This window comes from Oryzias melastigma, linkage group LG10, assembly GCF_002922805.2.
Source record: "Oryzias melastigma strain HK-1 linkage group LG10, ASM292280v2, whole genome shotgun sequence".
Taxonomy (NCBI): Eukaryota; Metazoa; Chordata; class Actinopteri; order Beloniformes; family Adrianichthyidae; genus Oryzias; species Oryzias melastigma.
In genome coordinates, this window is record NC_050521.1 from 2,606,126 (window position 1) to 2,630,599 (window position 24,474).

General features: G+C 40.6%; 1 protein-coding gene across 10 annotated transcripts in view; it reads right to left on the bottom strand.

Annotated features, from left to right (window-relative positions):
- Positions 1-24,474, bottom strand: part of si:dkey-237h12.3 (teneurin-3) — a 210,027-nt gene that overhangs the window by 65,373 nt on the left and 120,180 nt on the right. For all 10 annotated transcript variants that reach the window (XM_024262578.2, XM_036213790.1, XM_036213789.1 and 7 more), the window contains 4 exons: positions 19,605-19,819; positions 8,264-8,474; positions 7,328-7,429; positions 3,006-3,200 (listed from right to left, as the gene is read on the bottom strand). In XM_024262578.2, coding sequence (XP_024118346.1) covers positions 3,006-3,200; positions 7,328-7,429; positions 8,264-8,474; positions 19,605-19,819 — 723 coding nt within the window. The remainder of the gene's footprint in view (positions 1-3,005; positions 3,201-7,327; positions 7,430-8,263; positions 8,475-19,604; positions 19,820-24,474) is intronic.

Sequence of the window (24,474 nt, forward strand, 5' to 3'; positions counted from 1 at the left end):
GGGGGGGGGGGGTAGAGCTGTGTTGCTTCCTCCCACCAATGATGATACCAGCTAAAGTTCTTCCTTTAAAGAAAAATCCCTTCACATGCACTTTGAATGCAGGAGAGCAGGAGGAACAGGAGTGACGAGCGCGTTTAATACAAAACTCAGATCAAAGGTGCAGGAAGAATGTAGAAAATGTTCCGACTTTCTTGCTTTTGTGTCATGAGCACAGAAACAAGGCCTGTAGCAGTTCCACATGTCTCTGTAAGTCGAGCGCAGGACCTGACTGTAGCTTAGAGCTGCACAACTTCCTGCACACAGAGGTGGTGACATTAGTGCGCTCGGTTTATAGGAGCTTCAACGAGGAGCTCAGCAGGAGAGCCAGACGCTCTGGGCTCTTCATGCAACCATGACTTTATCCCAAACACTCAGATTAGAGCAACTTTGGAAAAGTTTAGAGGAGAATTTTGGCTTTGTGTAATTTCTTCTCATTTTAGACACCAGTGTAGAGCAGAACCTCGCATAAGTCCAATTCACTCCGTCGATCATTTGTTACCCGCTAAATCCTCCAAAGTCAAGACTATAAATCTGAGTTTCCTTCCACATCCACAGAAAATCCAGTACATTAGTAAAAAGGAAGTCAGAGTGTTGGGGTGGGTTGGCTGTAACACCAGTAAAGAGTCAATGAACAAAATGTGGACACACGCGTTTTGTCTTTGCTGCCCTTCCTCCTCTCCGCGTTGAGCTGCGTTCACACTGAACCAGATTGACATGTCAGATTTGGTTCCACTGCCTCTGTATTGACACGCTGCAGACGCTTTGTCCAAAACTGTGTTCATAAACATGACGCCCCAGACGAATGTGGGAGGAGCTACTGGCAAAGGTTTTTAGCCTGATCGCTACATGGAGCTGTGACCGTATACATCTCATTTAAAATGCATGGAAGTCACAGATGATGTTGAGAGATCAGGTTAATTCATTTTGAAGAGTTCTAGAAAGCATTGATAATCAAGTCTCTGTGTCTGGGTTCATCACAGGTTCTCCAATGACGATGTTCAAAATCTACTGCAGGAGCTTTGTCTGAATGACGGATGCTTTCAGCGGTACTTCTGTCTCTCTGTGACAGTTTGACGACTTGCTGTCTTGCATTAGACCGCCGCGCCTGATGATCAAATTGCGCCGCAGGACCTTTGATCACATCTTTACATCGACTCCCCTGAGATGATAATTGCATTCTTTGTCAATGTAGCTTTAATGGTTTTGTTTACATCTGTGTGGTTGCCATGGAAATCCACAAGCAGGTGGGCGTGTACATTCTCACGTGTTACACAGTTTTGCATAAGGCTTGTGTTGTTGATGCAGTGGTTGTGGATAGTTTTCTCCTGAGATGAACCTCTGTCCTGTACTTAGTAAACCAGTCCAGTTTTAACATCACAGTTGTTGGACACCTTTCGCCTTATCTCATTCAGGGTCGCCGGAGCGACACAGCACCTACTGCTTCACCGGATGCCCTTCCTGACGCAGCCCTGTATTTGGAAGGCACAGGGAAACCCAGTTAGGCAACAGCGTCAAGGGTCTGCCTAAGGACCCAGTCTGGATGGAGATCAGTGGACATTGAACCCAGGTCTCCTGCGTGGCTACCCTACACTTATCCAGCCGCTAGTTTTACTAGCTACTATGGTTCAGAGCCTCGCGCTGGAAGGCAATGGTCTTGAGCCACACAACACTCACATGGCTGGATCCAGACTTTTTTCTATTTTACGGAATGTGGCTTATTCTTTTTTGTGAAGCACGCAGGCGTTCAGAGCGAGTTTAAGGGAATTCAAGGCGTTTGTTACATGAGGTAACTCTGTCTGTCTTTTAAAATTCATTACACTCTCATTCCACCAATGCCAGTGTGTTAGTATTTCATTTTGTGTTATTTTCAATAAAAGGGATTTTAATGCAGCTAGATTTATAACATTACCTGCGATAATGCTAGTGCAAATGCTGTAAGCTGAAGATGTTAGTGCTGATAGCTGAAGATGCTGAAATTAATAGCTGAAATCGCTGAAGCTGATGGCCAACTAAAATATTAGCTAAATGTCAAATCAGCCTAAAAACTGTTAAAATGTCAAATTTAACCAAAACAGCTAGCATAAAGCTAATATATTAGTTAAACTCCGAATTTGCCTAAAAACGGAAAAGAAGCCTAAATTAGCTTAAATAGCCAGCATAAGGCTAAAATATTAGCTAAACTCCAAAATAGCCTAAAAAGCTGAAAAAAAGCCTAAATTAGTTGAAACTTTCGTGCACCCGTCTCTTAAAAGAGCTGAATATTTTGATAGTTGAATGAGCTGAAAAGGTGAAGAAGTTGAAGAGCTTCGGACGTCCAAAAATGTACGGAAGAAAAATAAAGAAAACCAGGAACACCATAGTGTGAATGCTTTACAGCACTCACTCAATGAAAGAAAAGCCGTTCTTACAAATAACAATGACTGGATGTTTTTTAAGGAGACGAGGTTTTAAGCCTCAGTGGACCGAACAGGTCTTGTATCACGGACAGAACCAGCATTTTTCCTCTTTTTGTGTTTTTGTTCGTTTGATGAAGAGCTTCGGATGTGAGGTCGACACGTCCCGCATGAGAATCTGAGCCGATAATTGCCTGTTATCTGCATGGGGATCGATGCAGTTAAATGCAATGAAGTGAGGGAACGGAGAGCTGGGGGGCTTGGTTGACACGGAGGAGGAAGCAATCCCTTGTCTGTTCAGAGTGGGGCAGATGCCTCTGACTGATTGATTTTCACAGTTTTGGAGCATGCAGAGTGCTGACTGCATCAATGGGCCAGCTTCGACCTTTTGCTGGTTCAAACACAAAGAGGAAGTTAATTTATACACACAGTATCAATAACAGCCTTTAAAGAATTATTTGCTCGGTGGAGTTGAAAACACCAATTGTTTCACCAGGAGAAAGTGTCGATTTCCTCTGAGGAAAATCGGAGGAATTTGCTGTTTGCTGCACAGAGTTTGTCTTTTTGGATTACCTTGATCACAGCCGACTCCCTTGTGGCCGGTGTTGCACACACAGTTTCCTGCCACGCACAGTCCGTGCCCCCCACACTGAGGATCGATGCACTGGGAGACGGGAACGTCGCACTCGGTCCCCTTCCAGCCGCTGTAGCACTGGCAGCGCCCCCTGGTGTACTGGCCGTTCCCGCTGCACAGCACTGGACACGAGGCTGAGGACAGACGTCAGCGTGAGGAGCTCCGTTCACTCGTTTTCAGTCGGCTTCAGGCACTGCTCTGTAAAACCCTCTGTGGGCTGAGAGCAGCCGGATCCCGACAGGTAATGGAGTAAAACTGGAAGCTGGAAGTTTATGTCAAAGTTTTTTGCCTCGAGTCCAAAAATAAAGCAACAAATACATTTTCTATTTGTCCAGCAGGAAAAGAACAAACAGTATTGCAGGCAGCTGCTTTATGTTTTGTTGTGGACGTTTTAAATGAGCAACTTTAACTTCATTTCAAAAAAGAAGCAGAACGGGACGTTTGTACTTCTTAACAGTTAATATATCGCGAAGATTATTAACTATTTAATCCTCGTCTCTTTAGATCTAAACATATTAGGATGGCACCGCTGGGATTTAAAGGTGTAATTTTATTAATATTTAAGGCCTCTTCTGTGTAAAATATATAAAAGTGGATATATAAAATTAGTATGTATAATGTGTGTTATTACAAATCCTTGTTTGAGTTTCAATATCATTTATTGAAATATTGTAATTTTATAATGTTTGTAGAAACAAAAACTGTGTGAAAAAGTCTATATTTATACCTGTAAGCCTCATGTGTCAAACTCAAGGAGTAATTATGGGCAGATCATTTTATACTTTGATTATTACAGGCCTGATGTTATCTTGTAAATGTGACAGGATATATTTCATAGAAAGCAAAATCTTTTGGAATATTTATAAGTTTAATTTTTTATAGAAAATGACATACAGCTAAATAAATGTGAAAATTTTTTTCTTTTAACATTTACTTTATTTATAAAGTATGGAGAGTAAAATATTAAAACGTTTAACTTGATTTACTCTGGAATGATATTCCTGACTGTTTTTATTTATATTTACGTTAAAAATGTAGGTTTTTAAGGTTTAAAAGTTTTAACAATTTCTTTTTTATGTGTTTAATAAATGTTTTTCCTGTTCGGCCTGCGACCTACTGTGTGTTTTTGGATTTTCACCCCCCTGCTGTAACAGGTCCTTTAACTCTCAGCTGACTGGTTTAGAGTTTGGTCTAAAGCAGAACATCTTCTTTAGTTCTCCTCTAATTCCTGCAGGTCTTTCCTGCCCCAAAAATTGAAAAAAGTTCTGTCATCAAAACCCAATAAAATTAAAGAAGAATCCTAAAAAAGAAACATTGCTGGACTTGTTAACCAATATTTGACTTGTCACAGATCTGCCCGATGGTTTGGTTGACTGTCTGAGGAGAACACTCGTCCACTGACAACATTTGAGTCGAGCGTTTGCTCAGACTGAACATAGATTTCCCACATGAAGAGACTCCAAAACTTCTGAGCAGGAAATCAATGAAATCTGTTCAACAGTTTTCACACTTTTAAAACAGAACTCTCAGTCTGTTTCAGACGCTGAAGACATGTTTCAGAGCCCTCTGAACGTTTCCACTGCAAACTCTGGCGAGGATTTCATTTACTAAACCGCTCATGGAATCAGTAAAATAGTTCTTTTTAGAGAAAATGGAAGATATACTCTCATTTTTGAAATGTATCAATAAAATAACCTATGAGAGAGTCAAACACTATTGTAAATAACAGTTTTAGGTTTGACACAAACTCCCTACATGCAGTCAAAAGAGATGTGCTGATTACTGCCTGAAGCCCAAATCAATAACTGGATGATATCGAGATTTCTTTGTTTCAGGTAAATCATCTTTTTAAGGTTAAACAGCAGGATAATGGATCATTAATCATTCATGAATTATCATCAAATACAAAAAAAATAAGCATTCTTAACTAAGGAACTTATCTTTGATGAGAACGATGAGAAGAAATGAAAAAACTTTGATTACAGGTTTGTGCTGCTGTGGCTGCATTTTCAAATCAATAGAAAACAGATCAGATGGGCAGAGAAAACGCTTCCTTTGATGCTGCGGTGTTCATGCTGAAGATCACAGCACAAAACATGTTTTTGTTATAGTGAAGGCTAAAAGAAGAGGAATTCACCACCAGCAATGCTACAAACATTATTCACTGAAGGCTCATTTAGCTAGGCTACACGTGTGATCTCATTAGTCTAGTATTATCAATGTTTTCCTAAATTTGAATGTCATCTGCAAAGCTGTGTAGATATTTAATTGTACTCACTTCTTAAATGATCTATAACAGAATCTGGATTTTTATTAAAAAGGTGATTCCTCCACTCTCTTTGATTGTGTAAATGCTTTGCAGCTTTCTAACTATAGTAATTCTCCTGATCCTTTCCGTACGTTTTTTGGCACATAAAACTCCATCACACTTTCAGTGATTTCAGCAATTTTGGTATCAAAACGTTCAGCTTGTTTGAAGCATTGTTGCTTGTACTTTAGGTATTCATAAACATCAAAGTTTTTGAAATATTGAGTAAAATATGCCCCATAGGTAATGAATGGGAAATTGCTCAAATCCTTCAAAAACATGTGAACTTCTGCAGATAAACACCATTCAAACTTTAAAATGTTCAGAAACTACTGGGATTTGTTTTAGCAACATGCTAGCTGCTATAGCAAAATTAGACATTTTTCCTTTATTTTGGCTGGTTTAGCATTTAGCTAATATTTTAGCATTATGCTAGCTCTTTGGGGCAAATTGAGACATTTTCCCAGATCTTCAAGCAAATCTGGGGTTTAGCTAATATTTTCGCCTTTTGATAGCTGTTTTGACAAAATTTGACTTTTTTACGCTCTATTGGCAAATTTGGAGATTGGAGCTGGCTGTTATGGCAAAATTAGACATTTTTCCATATTTTTGGCCAATTTAGATTTTAGCCAATAGTTTAGCATTGTGCTAGCTGTTTTGGCAAAATTAGACATTTTTTGAGTTTTTTTTTTTTTGGCTAATGTAGCATCACCTAATCTTTTAGCATTATGTCTGCTGTTTTGGTGAAATTGGACTTTTAAATGTTCTTTTGGAAAATTTAGAGTTTAGCTTACATTTCAGCATTATGCTAGCTGCTCTGGCAAAATGTGATTTTTTTTATGGTCCTTTGGTGAATTTGGAGTTTAGCTGGTTTATTATCAGTATGCTAGCTGTTTTGGCAAAATTTTCCAGCTTTTTACTGTGGCTAATTTAGCATTTAGCTAATATTTTGGCAAGCTATCCGCTTGAATTTCAGCATTTTCAGCTACTGACTCTTGCATCTTCAGTAGGCAGATTTAGCTTACAACATTCCCACTTGCATTATCACAGGTATTCCTACATGTCTAGTCAAAGTAATGTTTCCATCTTCTGGATCTGTCAGATTTGTGAAAATACTATAAAGTTAACATTCTGTTAAGGCAGTCTGGCCTGAACTGGACTTTAACTATTTTAAATGCTTAGATTTGTTTACTATTGGATTATTTGTTTTGGTTTGTAAAGTTACTAAAAAAATAAAATACCATAAACTGTTAAAAAGGATTCAAGAAAACCAGAATATTAGGGAGTGATCCAAAAATGAAATGATGCAATAAAAAAAGAAAAGGCTCAAAGTTGTCCACGAAGAATAAAAACTCATCTCTTTTTTCTGAAATCATCGTAACCAGCAGCTGAGCAACAGATCTGAGCTGAAGGTCTCTTGTGTTGGACAGATTTTCCTGCTACAATATGGGGTTATGAATCTTATGACATATTTGTATAACCCTTTTTTTTATTTCAGGCTAAACGTTTTTGTTTGAATTATGGTTATATAAATATCTAGTTGGAATAAAGAAGAGAGAATGAGAGAGGGGGATGTTAGAGATGGTGTACAAAAGAAAAAGGAGATAAAAGAGGGTTAAGGAAGGACTTAAAGATACATCTCTATTACTTACCTACACAAGCCAATGTTAGACTAATGTAATGTACCAATCAAGCTCTGGAGATAAAAAAAGATAATCTGTTTTCTTATTTCATTCAGTTCATTTCTCAAAACTGCCTTTACCTCAGCTGTAGTTTGTAACAGGAATCTTTGGATTCATTTCAAAATGAAAAAAAGCGTTTTTTATACTTCAGCCGAGGTGGACCTGAGCAGCACTTATCAGTTTAATGTTCCATTAACGGAACAATGAGCTGATAAGCCCTACAAGCTCTCAACTGACCTCTTTACGATAATTATAAACGCTGAGTAATTACCTCTGGAGCAGTACGGTCCTATGAATCCTGGGAAACAGTGACACGACCCCGCCACGCACTCGCCGTTGCCGTAGCAGTTGTGTGTGCACTCTGTCACAGACTCTGTGGGAACACAGAGCAAAAGAGAGATTTTTAACCACAAACCTAATAAAAAACAGCAACACTGAACACGGCGTGTGTGCCGCAGAATCCCTCATCTGCTCAGCATCAGCCACAGCATACATTTACAGCTGTTTGTCCATGTCCCACTAAGATCCAAGCTCCCAGAACCGGGCTGTTCCCGTCTCAACCACGCCGGCTCAAGCAGCCACATTTCAAATTAGACGCAACAATTCAATTTTCCAGACACCCCCCACCCCCCACCTCCTGAATGACTGATCATGCCCACACAAGCCCTGCGATCTCCTGAGTGTTTACAGCTCAAATCCTCCCTGAGTTGAAGTTAATCTGACATATCCTACAGACAGATCTTGTGTTCTTTCAACAGGCCATTGCTCATAAATCGCACCCCCCAAAGACAGCAGCCTTCATTTTGACGGGCATTAAGAGGGACAGCCTTCACGTTATTACTCAGGCTGGTATTGGGTGTTCATTGAGCCTGTGTCAGACTCCAGCAATTTTGACCTCACACATCGATACCTTCATATTTGTAAGGCGGGATCGATGGAACTCCCAGAAGATAATAGAAAAAGAAATTCGTTAACTCAACCTTAGTGTTTTTCCTCCCTCAAAACCCTTGAGGACATTTCACAGACCTCAGAACACTGAGAAGATTGTTAGGAGGGAAGGATCAATGCTTCTACAAACTTACAATGCGGTTCTGAGCACAGTAATCCACTCTTCTGGAGAGAAACCCAAACACTGCCTCAGTACGGGTCAGTGTGAGAAACTGAGCTGGTTTCTGCGGCACAGACACGCTGACCCAGTAGTCCGTACCCTGGATGATGGTGTTGAAGGAGACCATTTCCACACTCCGTCCGTCGTTGTAGAAGGCAAAGTGCCACACCCCTGATTCCAGATACTGGATGAAGCCGGCCTGGTGGAGAGTCACCGGGTGATCCAGCCGGGCCTTCGTGTCCACGTCGCTCGGAGTGCGGTGCTCTTTGGCGATGAGTCTGCTCCCGTCCAGCAGCTCCACAAAGTCATACTGCAAAACAAGAAGAGCAGATGCAGCAGCTGCCAGTCTCATCCAGCAGACGAGGGAGCGCTTTGTATGCAGCCGGTGAGCTCCAGTCTGCAAAGTTTCCCCCAAGACACAGCCAGGAGTGTTTTGTGAGCACAGCAATTATTGAAGTGTAATAAAAGTTGATTTCTAGTGGCAGTTATTTACATTTGATAGATGTTATCTGGATCTGTGTTTGTGTGCTGATAGAAATTGCTTGAAGGCAGAAACTAAGCGGCAAACTCTGACGGGAACTCAGAAAAAAATAATGTGTTTATTACATTTTTTCAAATTAACATTGATAATGTGTCGCGTGGAGGCTGGTTATTCAAATTCAGGCTGGTCCAGGGCTGCTTCATCTCCACAGAACACACCCCGTCTGCAACAGTCGCTCCCATTTCTTCAGACAGAAGTTGGCACGTGGCAACCTTTTCAGTAATTGTATAAAGATGCAAAGATATACAAACTAAGTCTGTTTTTGGTTCCAAAACAGCAATCAATTGCAGAGTAAACATAGAACAACCAGTTATTGCTTCCAAGAAGGGAAGCATCTGCTCTGAATGCACCTGCTAGACACCTGAGCCTCAGCCTGAGAGCACAGAGACAGAACAGACACCTTCCTAACAGGCGGCGGAGCAGTTCAGCAAATACAGACAGCACAGCTCCAGGACGGCACGCTTGTTACATGCAGTCAGATGAACTGACTCCACAGTCAGAGTGGCTGTGGGCTGCTGGTTTACACTCTCCACCAGTTTGTAGTCTAGTTTTTCAGTAGCTCAGCTCAAGATACTCACATTTATTCTTACACCAGACTTCAGAAAATGGTCAACTCTGAGGATTTCGTGTGAAAGTCAAATTCATGTATGTCAATTTACAAGTTCTTTAGTCTTCACTTTCAGTGACAATGCTGTCTGCATTTCATTTTCTATGATTGTTCTTATTTGTTTGTATTCTGCACATAAAAAAAATAATAATAAAATAAAAAAACAAATGTGAGGAAAACAGCATTTTTTAGCATACCTTTTAATAATGTTAAAGTCCCCCAAGGACAGTTTTTTTTAATTAAAAAAATAACGTTCTTACTACTGTAGTCTTTTATTTACGATAATTAAGTTTTTAACCAAAGTCCCACAACCTAAATGTGTGGGATTTTGGTGCTCCGCCCCTGATCCCCCCTGTCTGATTATGATAGCTCTGTGTCTCTCTAGCATAAATCTTCACTGCTGCTACATAAAAACATCCATCAATCTGGGTAATGTCCAGCCGTATGGTTCTGATCCGGATGTCAGCTGGACGAGGAAGTGAAGATCTTCATGGACAGAACTTCCTCCAAAATCCTGATTCTTTCTCCTTCCAGTTCACCAAAGACTCTTTTAGCTAATTCTCCAATGTTTATTGACTGTGATCAATACATTCAATCATTGGTTTCTCAGAGTTCTTGATAAAATAATCAAAGCTAACATCAAAATGCTCTTTCATTGATTTACAATCCTTTCCAACTGCGGTCAAATGAGCCGCCGTTCACATTTCCGTGGTCACATCAAGAAGTCGAGGAGTACCAATCGGTTGCAATATAGCGGTAGACGTATCAGGAAGTGACGGTGAAGAATCTTGTCTGATTTCTCGAGGGCTGGAGGTAATGGATTTCCTATGCGGGACCTCAACACTTGTTATGTCCAGGTATTATTCACGGTCTATGGCAGGGGAGGGGCAAACCACAGCCATTAAACCATTTAATCTGGCCCGCCAAACACTAATAAAATATATTGACAATCTTTATTAATATTGTAATTTGTAATATTAATTTGTAATTTTGATGTTTTCCCTTATTATATTTATTTTGCATTCGTTTTGTGTTGTCTGTCAAGTTTTAGAACCCTTCAAAAAGTTTGCCCACCCCGGGTCTGTGGGGATAACCCAGAATGTCCTGTTCCGTCTGCACTGTAGCATCACATTCACAGCTAAACTTCAACAATGTAGGATAAGAAAACTGCGGTAAAGTCTCATCTTTATTAAAAATGCTAACCTCGTCAAAGCTGACATGGAAAATGTTCTATTGCATGTCTGAAGATCATAACCTGTTTTTGATTTTTCAACCAAATCAAACTAAAATTTCTAATTTTCTGTATCCACATTTTTTTTTCTTAAACGTCATAGTAAATGTAGATGTGCTTCTTTTCTGTGTGGTCTTGTTGTTTCTCAGATGGAGAGGCTCCATTCAATCATTCTGAATACAGACTCAGTGATAACACAGGAGGAAGCTCACAGGAACAAACAGGGTTTTCACTGAATGACTCGGAAACTTTGATTCCAGTAAAGTGGTGCTGAGGGACATTAACCTGGTGGAGGCAGAGTCTTTCTGTTCTTGACCTGAGGGGGGGGGGGTAAATCAGTCCTTCCCACAAACCCAGAACCCCCTGACCAAGTGCATACATCTCGATTAGTTGGTGTGAAAGCCCCCAAACTCATCTCAATCCAACAATACCAGAGAATAAGTGCGAGGTGATGAAGCGTGAGGCGCTGCTGGAAGCCCCGCGGACAGATTCCTCACCCTTTACAGAAACTTGGTGACTAACTTGAAAAAAGTTTGTTTCCTTGAGCTTGTCTGTGTTCTGGTGGTGGGAGACAGGGATTCGATAGCGGATGGTGGGGGCGAACGTTTGATGAAGGCGGAGAGGCTGCTGCACTTAAACGCTGTCCTGTTTCCCAAACAGTGAATACAGTGAGGAGTCAATATTCCTCATTGGGTCTTTCATGCTCAGTTAAGTAAATGCATTGATCCGTGCCCCCGGGACCTTAGCGGCATGTAATGTAGAATGGACACAATGTCCTGCATTGACAGACTTGAGGCGTAAAGGTAGCGCGGCGGTCATTAGCATCCTCTAGTCTTTGATTCTGTTGGCTTTTCTTTCCTTCCTGGTGACATTTGCGGCCCCGCTGTGCTCGCCATTGTTGGACTGCCTTCTATCAAATTGCGGTCCTCACTGTGAGCACTCATGCAAAGCCCATGTTTGCAGTAGAGGGTCTGGAAGGTGAAGCTAGGAGATTTTTCCACCAGCTGTGATTGGAAACAACTGCCGTGTGAGTGCCTCCACCTCTGGAAGTGCAGCTGCCCTAAGAGGACGTTCAAGAGACCATCAGTCATTTTGGAAACACTCCAGTTTGTAAGCTGCCTCGGTGCAGCGGAAACAACAACTGTCCACAAATCCAGCTCAGAGGAGGGAAAACAAGGGGAGATATGTTCAGCAATCGATGAATATACTAATAAGACACGCTTTGTTTTGTTTTTTCTGCTTAAGAAGCCAAACGACAGTACGATGTTTTTACATAAAGGCAGTGACTTACTCTGACGTTTTTACAGTTTGAAATTCAACGTTTACAAAACCAAATATGTTTGACAGCAGAGCTGAAGTGGCTTGTTTATTCGGATGTTACTCGTCTGTTTTTATTCACCTTTCTAATGTTTTTGACTCTTAAGAACTCACCATACCTGGCCTTTGTTTACGTTGCTTAGCAACAGCCAGTCGGCTTCAAATCGGTTGTGTTGACAGATCCAAATGACGGGGTAAATGGAAAATTAAACACACAGAGTGTTTGCTTCTTTCATAATGTGTAATAAACAGGATTTGTTGAACTGATGCATAAAAAAACTAAATTAACACATAAAACAAGGACGGTCATAGAATATCTAACCAGGTGTTTCCTTTGATTGTATTCATATATTATGTGTTATCATTCTCCTATTCTGAGTTTTATTGCAAACATTGTTACTGTTACTCACCGCGTGACATGATATGAACCAACCCTCAGCACCTCACGGTCACCTTTTTGACCAGACAACTCCACGGGATTGTAACGTTTTCTGGATCTTCACTGAGCTCATTGATGCTCGGCTGCTCTGGTCCATGGTGGGCGATGTCAGGCCACGTTTAGGACCAGATAAACCCGACTAACAACTCGGATGAGGGACTTTCTGAGTCCTGAGACAGTCACTGGCTGATCTTTAGGTTGCAGGGTGCAAGGATATTATTAAATCTGCCTTTGTGACATAAGCGTCTCATCTAGCCTAACCTAAATCCATTTGCATTAGGAGAATTAGCCCTGAGTAGAACTGTGGAGGCTGTCTGAGCTGCAGCATAAAGGCACCAAAATGCTCATTTTTGCAGAAGTCAGAGACGATGCTCCAGCGGATGTGGAAAGGTCATGGGATCTGTAGAGGGATGTGAGGAGTGAGCCTCAGAATCAACACAGAGGTCCAGTCAAGGTCTCCAGCACTTTAGCTCATGAACGCTGAGCAAAAAAGTCCCGAATGGAAAGAGACGCTTAGCACTAAGAAACCCTCCTACTGAGATGTGCTGCAGCGGGTCTTCCTGCAGCTCTCTGGTCTGTTTTCTCTCGTCCTGTGAGGACGTTGTTGGAGAAACTGACAAAGAAACAAGAACAAGTCTGTTCTGGCTGCGGTCCATCTCCTGTGTCTGCTCTGATCCATTTTAGGTCAATGAATTGAACCAACTGGATCATTTAAAATAAACCAATGTCATCCATGAATTGGATCGTCAACCACAAATTATAATAGGAATGAAATCATTATATCTCTATTGTTTACAATCTGAACCATGAACAGAACTTTCTGTACTAAACTATCTCTAAACCTTCAGAAAAATCCCAGTAACCTCATCTGTATGCATGATGAGACACTAAGAACCCTCCTTCCAGATCTTTCTGGGTTTTCTTTTTATTATTAACACATTACAAAGTCCTCTCATCTTTTATGTAAGCAGGGACTCCAGCAGGAACCTGGAGACGGATTTGCTTCAGGGTGAAAAATTAAGAGCAGCTCCTGAATTTGTCCACGATCCTTGATTTTCTTTTAGCTTTTGAAGAGGAGCGCTGCATATTTCAAAAAGAAAGTAAGAAGTTTTCAGGCCCATTTTCTCATGCCGTAAATCACAGAGAGCAGACATCATTTCCTCTCTGGGGTGTTTATTACCACTAAAAAGGTACAAAACTTGATTTCCCAGATGCAGCAAGCACCTTTCACCTGGAGGATCAGAGGGGACACTCATCTCTGTCAAGGAGCGTACCGGGCCGAGCTGACTCCTCAGAACACAGCAGTGATGGTGTGTGGTCGTCGTGATTAATATTTACAGTTCAAACATTGACATTCCTGATTTCTTTGGTGAGGTGTTCTAGCCCACCTTCCAGCATCATTATTGTCGGAGACGACTTTTAATTTCCTAAAACCCAGAGAGACTTTCAGTCTTCCTGCAAAGGTGGAGGATTTCATTACAGCAAAGAGCATGGCGGCGTGACCGCCCGCTGTGTTCTGACTGCTTCTCCTGGATCTAACACTGCCGTCTATTATTTGCTCATGTCCTTGTAGTCTATAAAGCAAAAAGATGAACTCATAACTCAGTTGAATTTAAAACAAGCTTCATTTGGTAATTTCACCTGAAGAGAAGATTCTCTTTTTGAATCTACAAATATCTCTCATTACTGGTGGTAACTATAATTCAACCTGGTTGGAGGCATATACAGGTGTGGACACAGACTTAAATCATTTCAATCTAACACAAAAAAGGAGTTTATAATTTGTTTTGAGGATGTCTGCCACGGGCTCTGAAACGAACATATGTTCTTACAAAAACTCAACCTTGTGAACTTGAAGAAAGAAGAGCTGTGCAGAGCCAGATCAGAGGGACAACACGTTTATGCTTTCACATCAAAAGGAGAAAAGGGAAGAGTGACCTTCAGGAGGCAGATGCTCTACAAAACACCAAGGAGAATGTTTCTCTGTTGGCGTCACTCACGTATTACTCTTTACAGATGAGAATATCACATAAAAATGTGACTGATCACAAACATCAACCTTTAAACGCTGTAAAGCAGCTGGCCTGATGGCTGAGTCCTCTGGAGCATGTGTCAAAGTCAAGGCCCAGGGGCCGGATCCGGCCCTCTGGGTGATTACACCCGACAGCCAGATCATGTTATTTAAATATTATTAATGGCCCGATGTTATCTAGCACTTATTTCTAAATTGCATAATTTTGAAATAATATATTGTTATGGAGAGTAAAATATTTAAAGTTATTTAAGGTTTAAGTTGATTTATTCTGGAATAATATTCCTGTATTTTTATTATTTATAATTATGTTAAAGATTTACAGTTTTAAAGTTTTAAAAATTGGCATTATGGTGGCTTTTTAAACTATTTTGGCATTTACTAAGACTTTTTTAGGCTATTTTGGAGTTTAACTAATATTTCAGCTACCTGCTTGCTATTTTTGGATGATCTATTTTTTTTTTATTTTAGTTTTTTTAGACTAATTTGGCATTTAGCGAATATTTTAGCTGGCTATCAGCTTCACCGTTTTTATCTACCAATTTCAGCATCTTCAGCTATCAGTATTTACATCTTTACATTTTTACATTCAGTTTACAGCATTCACACTAGCATTATCACAGGTAATGCTATATATCTAGATCATAATTATGTTAAAAAGTTACGGTTTTAAAGTTTTAAAAATGTAGTTTTATAGTGTTCAATAAATGTTTGTCCCGTTCAGCCCGCGACCTAAGGTGTGTTTTGGGCTTTGGCCCCTGTCCGACTGAGTTTGACGCTCCTGCTCTAGAGCCTCACACACAGTGATGGTTCCTTTGACTGTTGGGAAAAGAAAGGACCCGCATCTCCAGGCCACAAACCAACAGCGGCGTGAAGAGGGTTTCCCCGACCACCACGACTCGGTCGATGTCTTCCCGCTTAGCTTGAAACCTGAATCCAGAAAATGATCAGGAACATTTCAGCCAAAACACAGTTGACCTCATGACTTTGATTTGAGATATTTGCTGGAAATATTAAACCACACGGAGAAGGTTCTTATCAAATTGTCCAATAAAGATTTCCACAAACTGAATGAACATGTGGACAGAAGGTCAACAACTGTTTGTACTGTCATTCTGTCATTCCTCATCCGGCAGATTTCTGATTCTGTTTGGGTTTAAAAGGCAGACAGCAGCTTTCTTTTCTAATACATATTTCTATGAGTTGACCTTCAGCCATCCCTTCAATTAGAACTATTTCATACTTGATACCAAAAACAAAAAAAACAGACTTCTTTAGTTCTAGGAGTTGTTGTATCAGACCACTAAAAATGGGTGAAAATACTGTGTGACCCACACTGGAGGAGGCTGTGGTTAACACAAAAAAGGATCACATGACGTGTACTGCAGTGGGAGGGCCACAGCAGGACTTCCTGTTAGGTCTGTGCTGGTTCTCTGTCACAGAGGTGTGTGTAATTATTAGAGGTGTGCCAAAATATCCATATTGCGATACGTCGCAATATTTAGTCCTGCAATTGATTCTCGATGGTTCTCACCAAGTATTGATGTTTTATTTTAGTTTGAAGAGGCTGTAAAACGTTATGTTCCTTTGGTTCCTTCCGAGGTAGATCGGGGGTGTGTGTTGCACCAATGCGTCTGGCAGCTACTTGAATTATTTCACTTTTGTTCTGTTGTTTCCAACAATTCAGCACTAAGTAGTGACTCTGCTTTCATGTTTACTATTGTTAACACAGAATTTTACAGATAATTCCAATTCAAATGGTGTCAATGATTGTCAAAGACATAGTGTTACTGATTTCGGCGATGTTCGGTTCCCACAATCGTCTTGGAAAGAATAATACATTCTTTACATACAGTATTCACGGGGGTTGGGGACCGGAGATATTCCCCCGTTTCCGCCTCACATGACTCCCGCAGACAAAGAATGTCCGTCACCGATCCATACTCATCAAAAACACTTCGGATCTGCTTTATAAAACATTCATTGAAGAACATTAGAGTATTTCTCAACATAAAGAGTTGTTTTGTTCTTTTCAGTTCAGAACAATAGACTGTTCTGCAGCCTAGAGCCCGGCTTCATTCATAATAATCACCTGCTCTGGATTCTAATGATCCACCGCGTTATCTATATAATTTCCCGTCCAACTCTGAGTCAGTTGATTCAGCTTCTCTTTCGCCGTAGTTGCACCGCTTTGATGCACAGATCCGTCATCGGTTTACACCCCACATGGGTTTAATGGAATCGCTCACTTGAAATGCCCGGACCATTCTAAACTGACCTAGAGGGGACTGGTCTGGACCGCTCAGTGGAAACGAGGCATTAATGCACCGAGATACTATGAAGCTCTGGCATGGGTGAAGATGTAGAGTTTGAGATTCCTCCTGCTCCTTATCGAAACTCCTCAGTATGAAACCAGAACAGGAACCAAACTGCAACACTGTGTACCCTTCAAGTCAGTACAGAATACACTTTTATCACTGCAGCGCTTTTGTCTTCTATGTAGTCCACACCCTTCTTCATTCATTTATGGATGGAGGGTAATCCGACTGAGTGCATACTGCCACCTACTGTATGGGAGGTAAACCTGCAGCATCTGGCCCAGATCATTCTGCACAACATAGACAGGAACTTAATCACTGTAGCATGGATCTCTAAGAACTGGCTTTAAATGCTGGAGGACTTCCCATGATGCACTGGGCTCTCCTCCTTACTATGTGCTCTTCCTTTCATTCATGTTCATTGTGTGATTCTGTTTCTTTCTTATGCTTTATATCTTATATTGTAGGTTTTTGACATGTAAAAACTCAACCACACTTTCAGCAATTTCTGCAGTCTTGACATCAAAACGTTTAGCACGTTCAGGACACTCAAGCTTTTACTTTTAGTTTTTGTATATTTTACGTTTTTAAGATTTTACGCAATTTATTCTAATGTTTTAGCCTCTTGAAAATGGATGGGGACATTTTCAAATCCTTTAAAAACTTTATACACGTCTGAAATGTATGCAGTATTGGTATTAAAACGTTCATCATACTCAGGACATTCATGCTTGTACTTTCAAATTTTTCGCAAGTTTTGAGATATTTTTCATAAAATTGTGCACTTTCTGCAAATTATAGAAGTTTGGTATCAAAAAATTCAGCACCTTCAAGACATTCATGCTTGTACTCTTGGTATTTATACCTTTTACACGTATAGATTTATATGCAATTTTGGACTAACTTGGATTTGAGTAAATATTTTGGAAACGTGTTAGCTTTTTTGGCTAATTTGGCTTCTACTGAGGGGGTTTGGGCTAAATCTGAGTTAAGCTAGTATTTTAGCAACCGGCTAGCTTTTTTGGCTAATTTAGCCTTTTCTGAGGAGTTTTATCAGCAAATTTCCAAGATTTTTTCCAGAAGTTTAACCAAATTGCTTCAGTGGTCTATCTCACATAGTTCTTCAGGGAATTTTCTAGTCATTTCGCAACTTTAGCATTTTGCAAATTGCTTTAACATTTTCAGCAAATTCTTTCAGCAATTGCAGTAAATTACTTCAGCAAACAGCTTCAGAATGTTCAGAGACCACAATCAGCAATCACACCAGCATTATTGCAGGTAAAGCAACTTTTCCAGTTTACTTTGTTTTCTCTGTAGTTTGGAAATTGCAGTTTTGGGTCATCTGTTTGTCTGCAGATGCCTAAACTTCACCACACAAACACACACTCCCACACAGCCAGCACAGAGTGTGTGAGTCTGGTTCTTTGGCTGCTTATTGCATGATAGGACTTGTGTCATCATGCTGCTGAAATACACTAGAATGGTTCATAGAACTGGAAGAAAATGGAATCAACATGAAGGATTTTCAACTGCATTTTTTGCTGTAGCTTGAATTTGCACTGCAGTGTAAATAATTCAAGCGGAAGTGTATAAAAGAAATCCAGAAAATGTGATAGTGGAGGTGTGTGAAGTATGAACAGTTTTGAAAGGTCTATTAATGTCAGATTTTATACATTTTAACATATTTAACATGTGCTCCGACCCTTTTTCTTTTGGGTAAAGACAAATGAGATCTACCACAAAAGCACGACCGCATATGAAATCGCAGGCGCTAAAGCTGCATGCAGTTCACAACTGCTACTGACTGACAACATCAAAGAAAGATCGCAGGCCAGACTCTTCAAACCAAAAGCTCTCTGAAGTCTTAATGTCAACCTCCGATGTAATGAAAATGATGAGAAGGAGCGAAGCAGAAGACAGAAAAACTCCAGGGAGGAATAAAGAGGAAAGCAAGTCATAAAATGAAAAAAAAAGCAAAGCTAACAAAGTCTACTTTGTTTTTATCAAATGATCATCATTAGGTCAAACCTAAACTATCTTTAGAAATACTGATAATTAGCTTTGATGTTATTATCTGCTGATAATGATCTTATCGTGCATCATTCCAAGAAATCACATTTCTGTGTGAAGTTGAAGAAAATGATGATAAAGACACAGATTTTTACAGAGCGCAGATCACTCGCACCAGACCCTGAAATGATCCGCTGCACGGTGCGAGACTTCCGCGGAGCACCACGGCTCTCTGCGTCTGGTGTGAACCGATCCATAGGTTAACAAGGGACCCGAATGAAAGCGGCTTCCGTTCCCCTTCCGCTGCACGTTTGTGGCGCTTCTGTGTCCAGTGTGAACCAGGCGTAAGTCAACAGAGATCCATACTAGATCTAATAGCCCCTTTAGAAAAAACAGGCCGTAACACCTTAATGAGGTGATCTTAAATAGATTACTGCTTTTATTGAGTTTTTTTTTAATTATGTATCTTTTTGCAGATATAAACAGATGTTTTTAGTGTGAAACTGTAAAGCTGTGTCTTTCTGCTGGGCGTCAGTTGGATTTTTCTCCCCCGTTGTCTGTTTTTGCCTCCTTGTTGTTTGTAACTGCTTAATTTAGTGGGAGCTGCTGGCATTGAGTCCCCATTAGTCGACTCATCACAAAGAACACAATGTTATTGAAATGCACTTGGCAGCTCGGCTGTTGTGCTCCTGTTTACTTAGAAAAAAATACAAATTCAATGAAATTAGAGAATCAAAAAGAAACAAAAGGAACGAGGAAGGAGCATCCAAACTATTGAAATCCCATAATGGGGAAAGTTTTACTTTGAAAACCACAGCAGTCGGTCTCCTCGTCTCCAAAAGTAGAAAAGTGCTTAAGTCAACCACTAAGTTTCTCTCTTTTTCTAACAAAGGCGACAGAAGTGTTTGGACGTCTCCTGAATCTCTCATTTGAGCGTCTCCTCACCTGAGTGTGGGACGGAGCGAGGCCCTTCCGCCCATAAACTCCCACCAGCGCGTTCCTCTGCACGGAGATGTTGAACTTCAGGAAGCGCGGCTCGTCCATGTTCAGATAGGAGCGCCAAAACACCCCGGGGGGGACGCTCTGAGCGACCCTCTTCCCGATGTCCACCTGCCCCGTGTCGATGGAGTTGTTCTCCTGAGGGAAGCCCCCCATCCTTCCTGCAGAACACAGACAGAGGAGCGGGTCTATGAAAGATGATCGTCTCAGTCGGAAATGAGCCGTTCTCAGGCGCAGGGAAATTAAAGCCACACGGCTCCCCAAATGACAATGTCATTAAAGAGCAGATTTAACGTTTCTTCTGGGGTTGTGGAGGCTCACAGACGCGTACCGAGGTTTCCCATTTACACCATGTAACAACAACAACGGCAAATGAAAACAATTTGGTTAGAGCCGAAGAGTCTTTAAGCTTCAGCGGAGTGCAGGCTGTAAAAATGTTTAAAGCTATAAAAAATATAGCAGCATAAAAGGCGCCTCTTGAAACCTGCTGTGTTTGGAGTTCAGCTTTCAAGCTTCCAGTTTCCGCGGCTCCTCTCTTCCCCCCAGCTCTGAGGTTCTGAGCAAACGTTGGGTTTCTGCCCCCCAGCGCTGGCTCTTTTGCTCCACAAGGTTTCGGTACATGCAGCATATGAAAGCCTGCAGGTAGCAGTGTTCAGGTGCCCCCCCGGGGGCGGCGTTTGGGTCGTCCTTCAGCAGCTGAGACGGCGCTCCGCTCCACCTCTGTATTTGCACAGACACGTGGGCTGATCAGAGTGTATCTGTTTGTGCCAGACCTCCTTTATTTGCACGCCTCAGTGTGTCCATGTGTAATGAGGCCATTGCCTGTCACTTCAGCTTCAGTCAAAGTGAGCCTCAGAAGCCAACTTTGCCTCTGGGGAGAATAATAGCGGCTATTGATTGCCTTTAAACAGTCCAAAACCTGCCTCTTGCTATCTTAATTAGCAGTACTTATGAGGATTTAAATCTAGCCCAGTTTAAACAATTGAGCTGTTGCCTGGCCTATTCAACTCAATTAATGTTTTCGTGGCCTTGCATTTTAAATACCGCCCTGCGTGTGAGGATTCATCTGGTGGCTTTTTGTGGAAAGGTGAGCAAAGACGGCGCTGATGAATGCACAGCAGGCCAAATTTATGATGAGGCAGAATGAAGCCGTCAGGAGTCAGTCAATTGATTTTCCCAGGGTGAAGGATCCTCATAAATTATCAGGGCTTAGAGCAGAACTGAATGAGAAATGTTTGCTGCTGTAATTTGTCTTGCTTAATTGTCATCTGAAACTTTCCTTGATTTAATTCGGTTGCACTTTAAGAACCTTTACCCCCATTTAGACTGGATTCAATAATGCCTTTCAGACGGCGAGCCGGAGCGGCGTTTTTCCAAACCTCCCAGAGAACTGGGAGAACATTAAGTTAAAGACGATGCTGCACAGCCCGGGCTTAGCCTGCCAAACGGCTTCATTTCATGTTTCCATCACTGGAAAAGTCTGGAAAATAAAGGAGGAATATTCCTTTTGAAAACGGCTCTGTTCAAACACGGCTCAGCTTTAAGATGCTCATTTAAAGGGCACCTTAGATCTTAAGTACATTTGCTGCTGCGGTCCGCTCCAAAAGTCGGAGCGCGCCTTTCTTTAATCAGATTCACATCGCTGTAAATAATTTCCAGACAGGAACATTAGTTTTCAAACCTTCTGCTCGACTATAGCTGGACGTTCACACTCCTGAGATCTCCTTCCTCAGACCTGGCATCAGAATGTTCCGCTCCTTCCGGAGTGTCGGCTCTTGCTCTTCTTTATAGTTATATTAAGCTGTCTTATGCACATTGAAAATGAATGGAAAAGCTTCAAAAAACACTGCAGCCAAGACTTTAGGACAAACAAATAATTACACTTTAGCAGTTCTTCTCATTAACTTTATCATCTGTTGCCTTATTTTTCTTTACATTTCAAAACATTGCTCAGTTTTCAGCTTTTTTGCCTTTTGGTCAAATGAAGGAAAAATAATAATACAAAACAATGTTAAAGCGTTTTCATTTATTTCTGCACTTATCCAAACAGATTCAGTATTTTTTAAAGAATTTTGTGTTTTCTAACCGACAACACAATAGACTGCCAGTTCCCATTGCAACGTCCAAATTCCCATCCTAATCCCCAGATACTATAAAAGTGCAGGACTCACTAGTGATCTGATTTTTAAAGCAGGTTGGACACCATGCTCATCACTTTTCTTCTGTTCTTTTATATGACGCCACTGATTTCTCAAAGGGAAAATCCAATCAGTCTATTTGTGGCTCCACTGTGTTCTGATGATGAAATTGGATTAAAAAAAAAATCAAATTTAAACATGTGTTTTTTTTTTTTTTTTTGCAAAAAGTGTTTAACCACAAAGCATTGTGGTCTATATTCACCAATCCATTGAGTATCGATGCACAATGTTTTTTTGCAAAGACTTCTGGGAAGTTTCTATGAATTTGTCATTGTAGATTTGGACAGCACTACAATATGACGAACGCAGTGAAAGAATTACCCCAAATATAGATGTACCCATAACTCTGTGTTTGCGTACCAGTTTTTGTTTGTTTCTGGACTTGTTCAACACTCTGCGGTGGCGAGCCTGCTACTCTTTTTGGGACTTTTTTCCTCCACTTTTTGTGTCTGCAGGTGCATCGCTTCACGACTGGCTGATGTCGCTTAGCAACAGCAGAACTTGGCCGGAGGAGCGAGCAGAGATTGCAGGAGAGGCTGAGGAGAGCGGGGTCATTCAGAGTTTGCAGAATTCTTCAGGAGTGTTTTATGATTGTTGCATGTGTCTTTCTCTACAGAGGGAGCTGCTGGTGGACGCACTGACAGCAACAGGGAAGTGGCACTTATGAAAAAAAAAAAAAAAAAATAGTCATGTGATTTATTGTTACTTGATGATTCATAATAACCTGAATCTATGTTGGAAAGATATAAATATCTGATCTTAAGTTCTGAACCGGATAATGATAATAGACATAAAGGAAATGGTATAGTGGATTATATAAGTTCGTTTCCTTCCACTCTCTTTCAGTTAATCTCTTAATGTCTTGTTATCCTGTGTCTGACATGTCTTCATGGATGTAAACTTATGATGATTAATTTTCTGAATTACTTTTTTCTTGATTGCTTGAAATAAACCATTTCTCATAACATTGATAATGATAATAATAATAAATCTAAAACAGAAAGAAGATCATCAAACTGAATGTTCAGTAGACTCTGTGACTGTGGTGGGTTAGAAGGGAATGAACCAGAAACTGGAATCCATCACGGTCAGTCCTCTTCATGCAGAGGAGCTCCTTCAGTCAGAGACTTTAACACCTCACTGCAGGAAGGAGATCTTTCAAATTTCTTCTTGTCAAATTAGATTCTACAACACCTCACAGACACTGGACACTACTTATTGTTGTTATTCATTTGAGAAGTGTATTTTTAGTGTTATTTATTATCTATTTGATGTTTTTAATAGAGCTAACAAGGTAATTTCCCCCTTCGTGGCATCAATATTCTACTCTATTTTACTGTTATAATCAGTCTTTTGCAATCTTTTAAAAGCTCTAAGCCTGAGTTTTACTTCTGTAACCTTTTTAACACGAGGTAAACAACTTCCCCGTTTTATAAAATATTTATTTATCCTAATTTCCTTCCAGCGTTAACATCTTCAGTGTCGGGCTGTTCGGATCTGACCTCTTTACGCCTTTTCTAAGAGATCAATGTTGTTTTTGCTCACAGTGTTATTCTCTGCGGTCTGTTTAAAAAAAAAAAGATTCTTAAATTTCAAAAATCCTGATTATATAAAAATAATAAAACATCAGTGTGCTTTTTGATGTGAACAAAAACAATAATTATGGGCATTCTGACTGCCACTCAGCAGTTTCTGCAATCAGTGGTTCTATTTTTTGTCATGAGCGACTTTTGCGAAGTGGAGAGCTCATGTGTAAAGCTCCCAGGACAGTTTGTCTCACACAGACATGGTGGAAAACAAAGAGCTGCTTTTTGTCCTGTGCTGGGATTTAAAAAAGCGTTTCTTTCACAGAAGCCCAGGATGGAGAAGCTCTCTGGAGTTCTGCATTAATCATGACTTTTTCAGGTCATTTAATGTGGTGAATGGGGTCCAGGTTGACTCCTGTACCATTATCGCCAGCCCCCGGGCCTGTTTAGTAATATCAATAAAACAGAGAAACCCTGCTGCGATTATTTATCTTGCTGCTGTTGTGTGTTGGAGCCAGAGCCTGCAGAGGCATCTGCAGCCGTCGTTCCAGTCCTGCATGAGCGAGAGCTCCTGTTTAGAGGAGCAGGGGTCAGGCGGCTTCTGCAAATTAATGCTGTCAAGCATTTCCTGCAGACTACAGACAAAATCTGATGAAAAAAGAGCCACGTGTTGCTGCTATAGGTTGTGCTGTAATGCATTTTCACTGGTATTAAAGCATCTGCTGTGTTTTACTGACAATCCTCAGTAAAGTCAGGACTAATTAAACTAGAAAAGTTGCATTACCTGTGATTAATACTCGTGTGGATGTTTGTGCTGAATGTGGTTGCTGAATATCCTGAAGCTTTTTGCTAAAAATTCAAAAGAAATGTACTGTAATTGCTGAAAGGATTTGCTGAAAATAAAAAAATATATACTTGCATAATGCTAAAGTTGCTAAATGGCTTAAAGTTGCAGAAATTAAACAAAGAATTTAAAGAATTTCTTGAAAAATTGAAAGAAATTGCTGAAATTCTAGCTTAACTCAGAATTAGCCCAACAAAACCACAGTAGATGCCTAATTAGCCAAAAAAGCTAGCACGTTGCTAAAATAT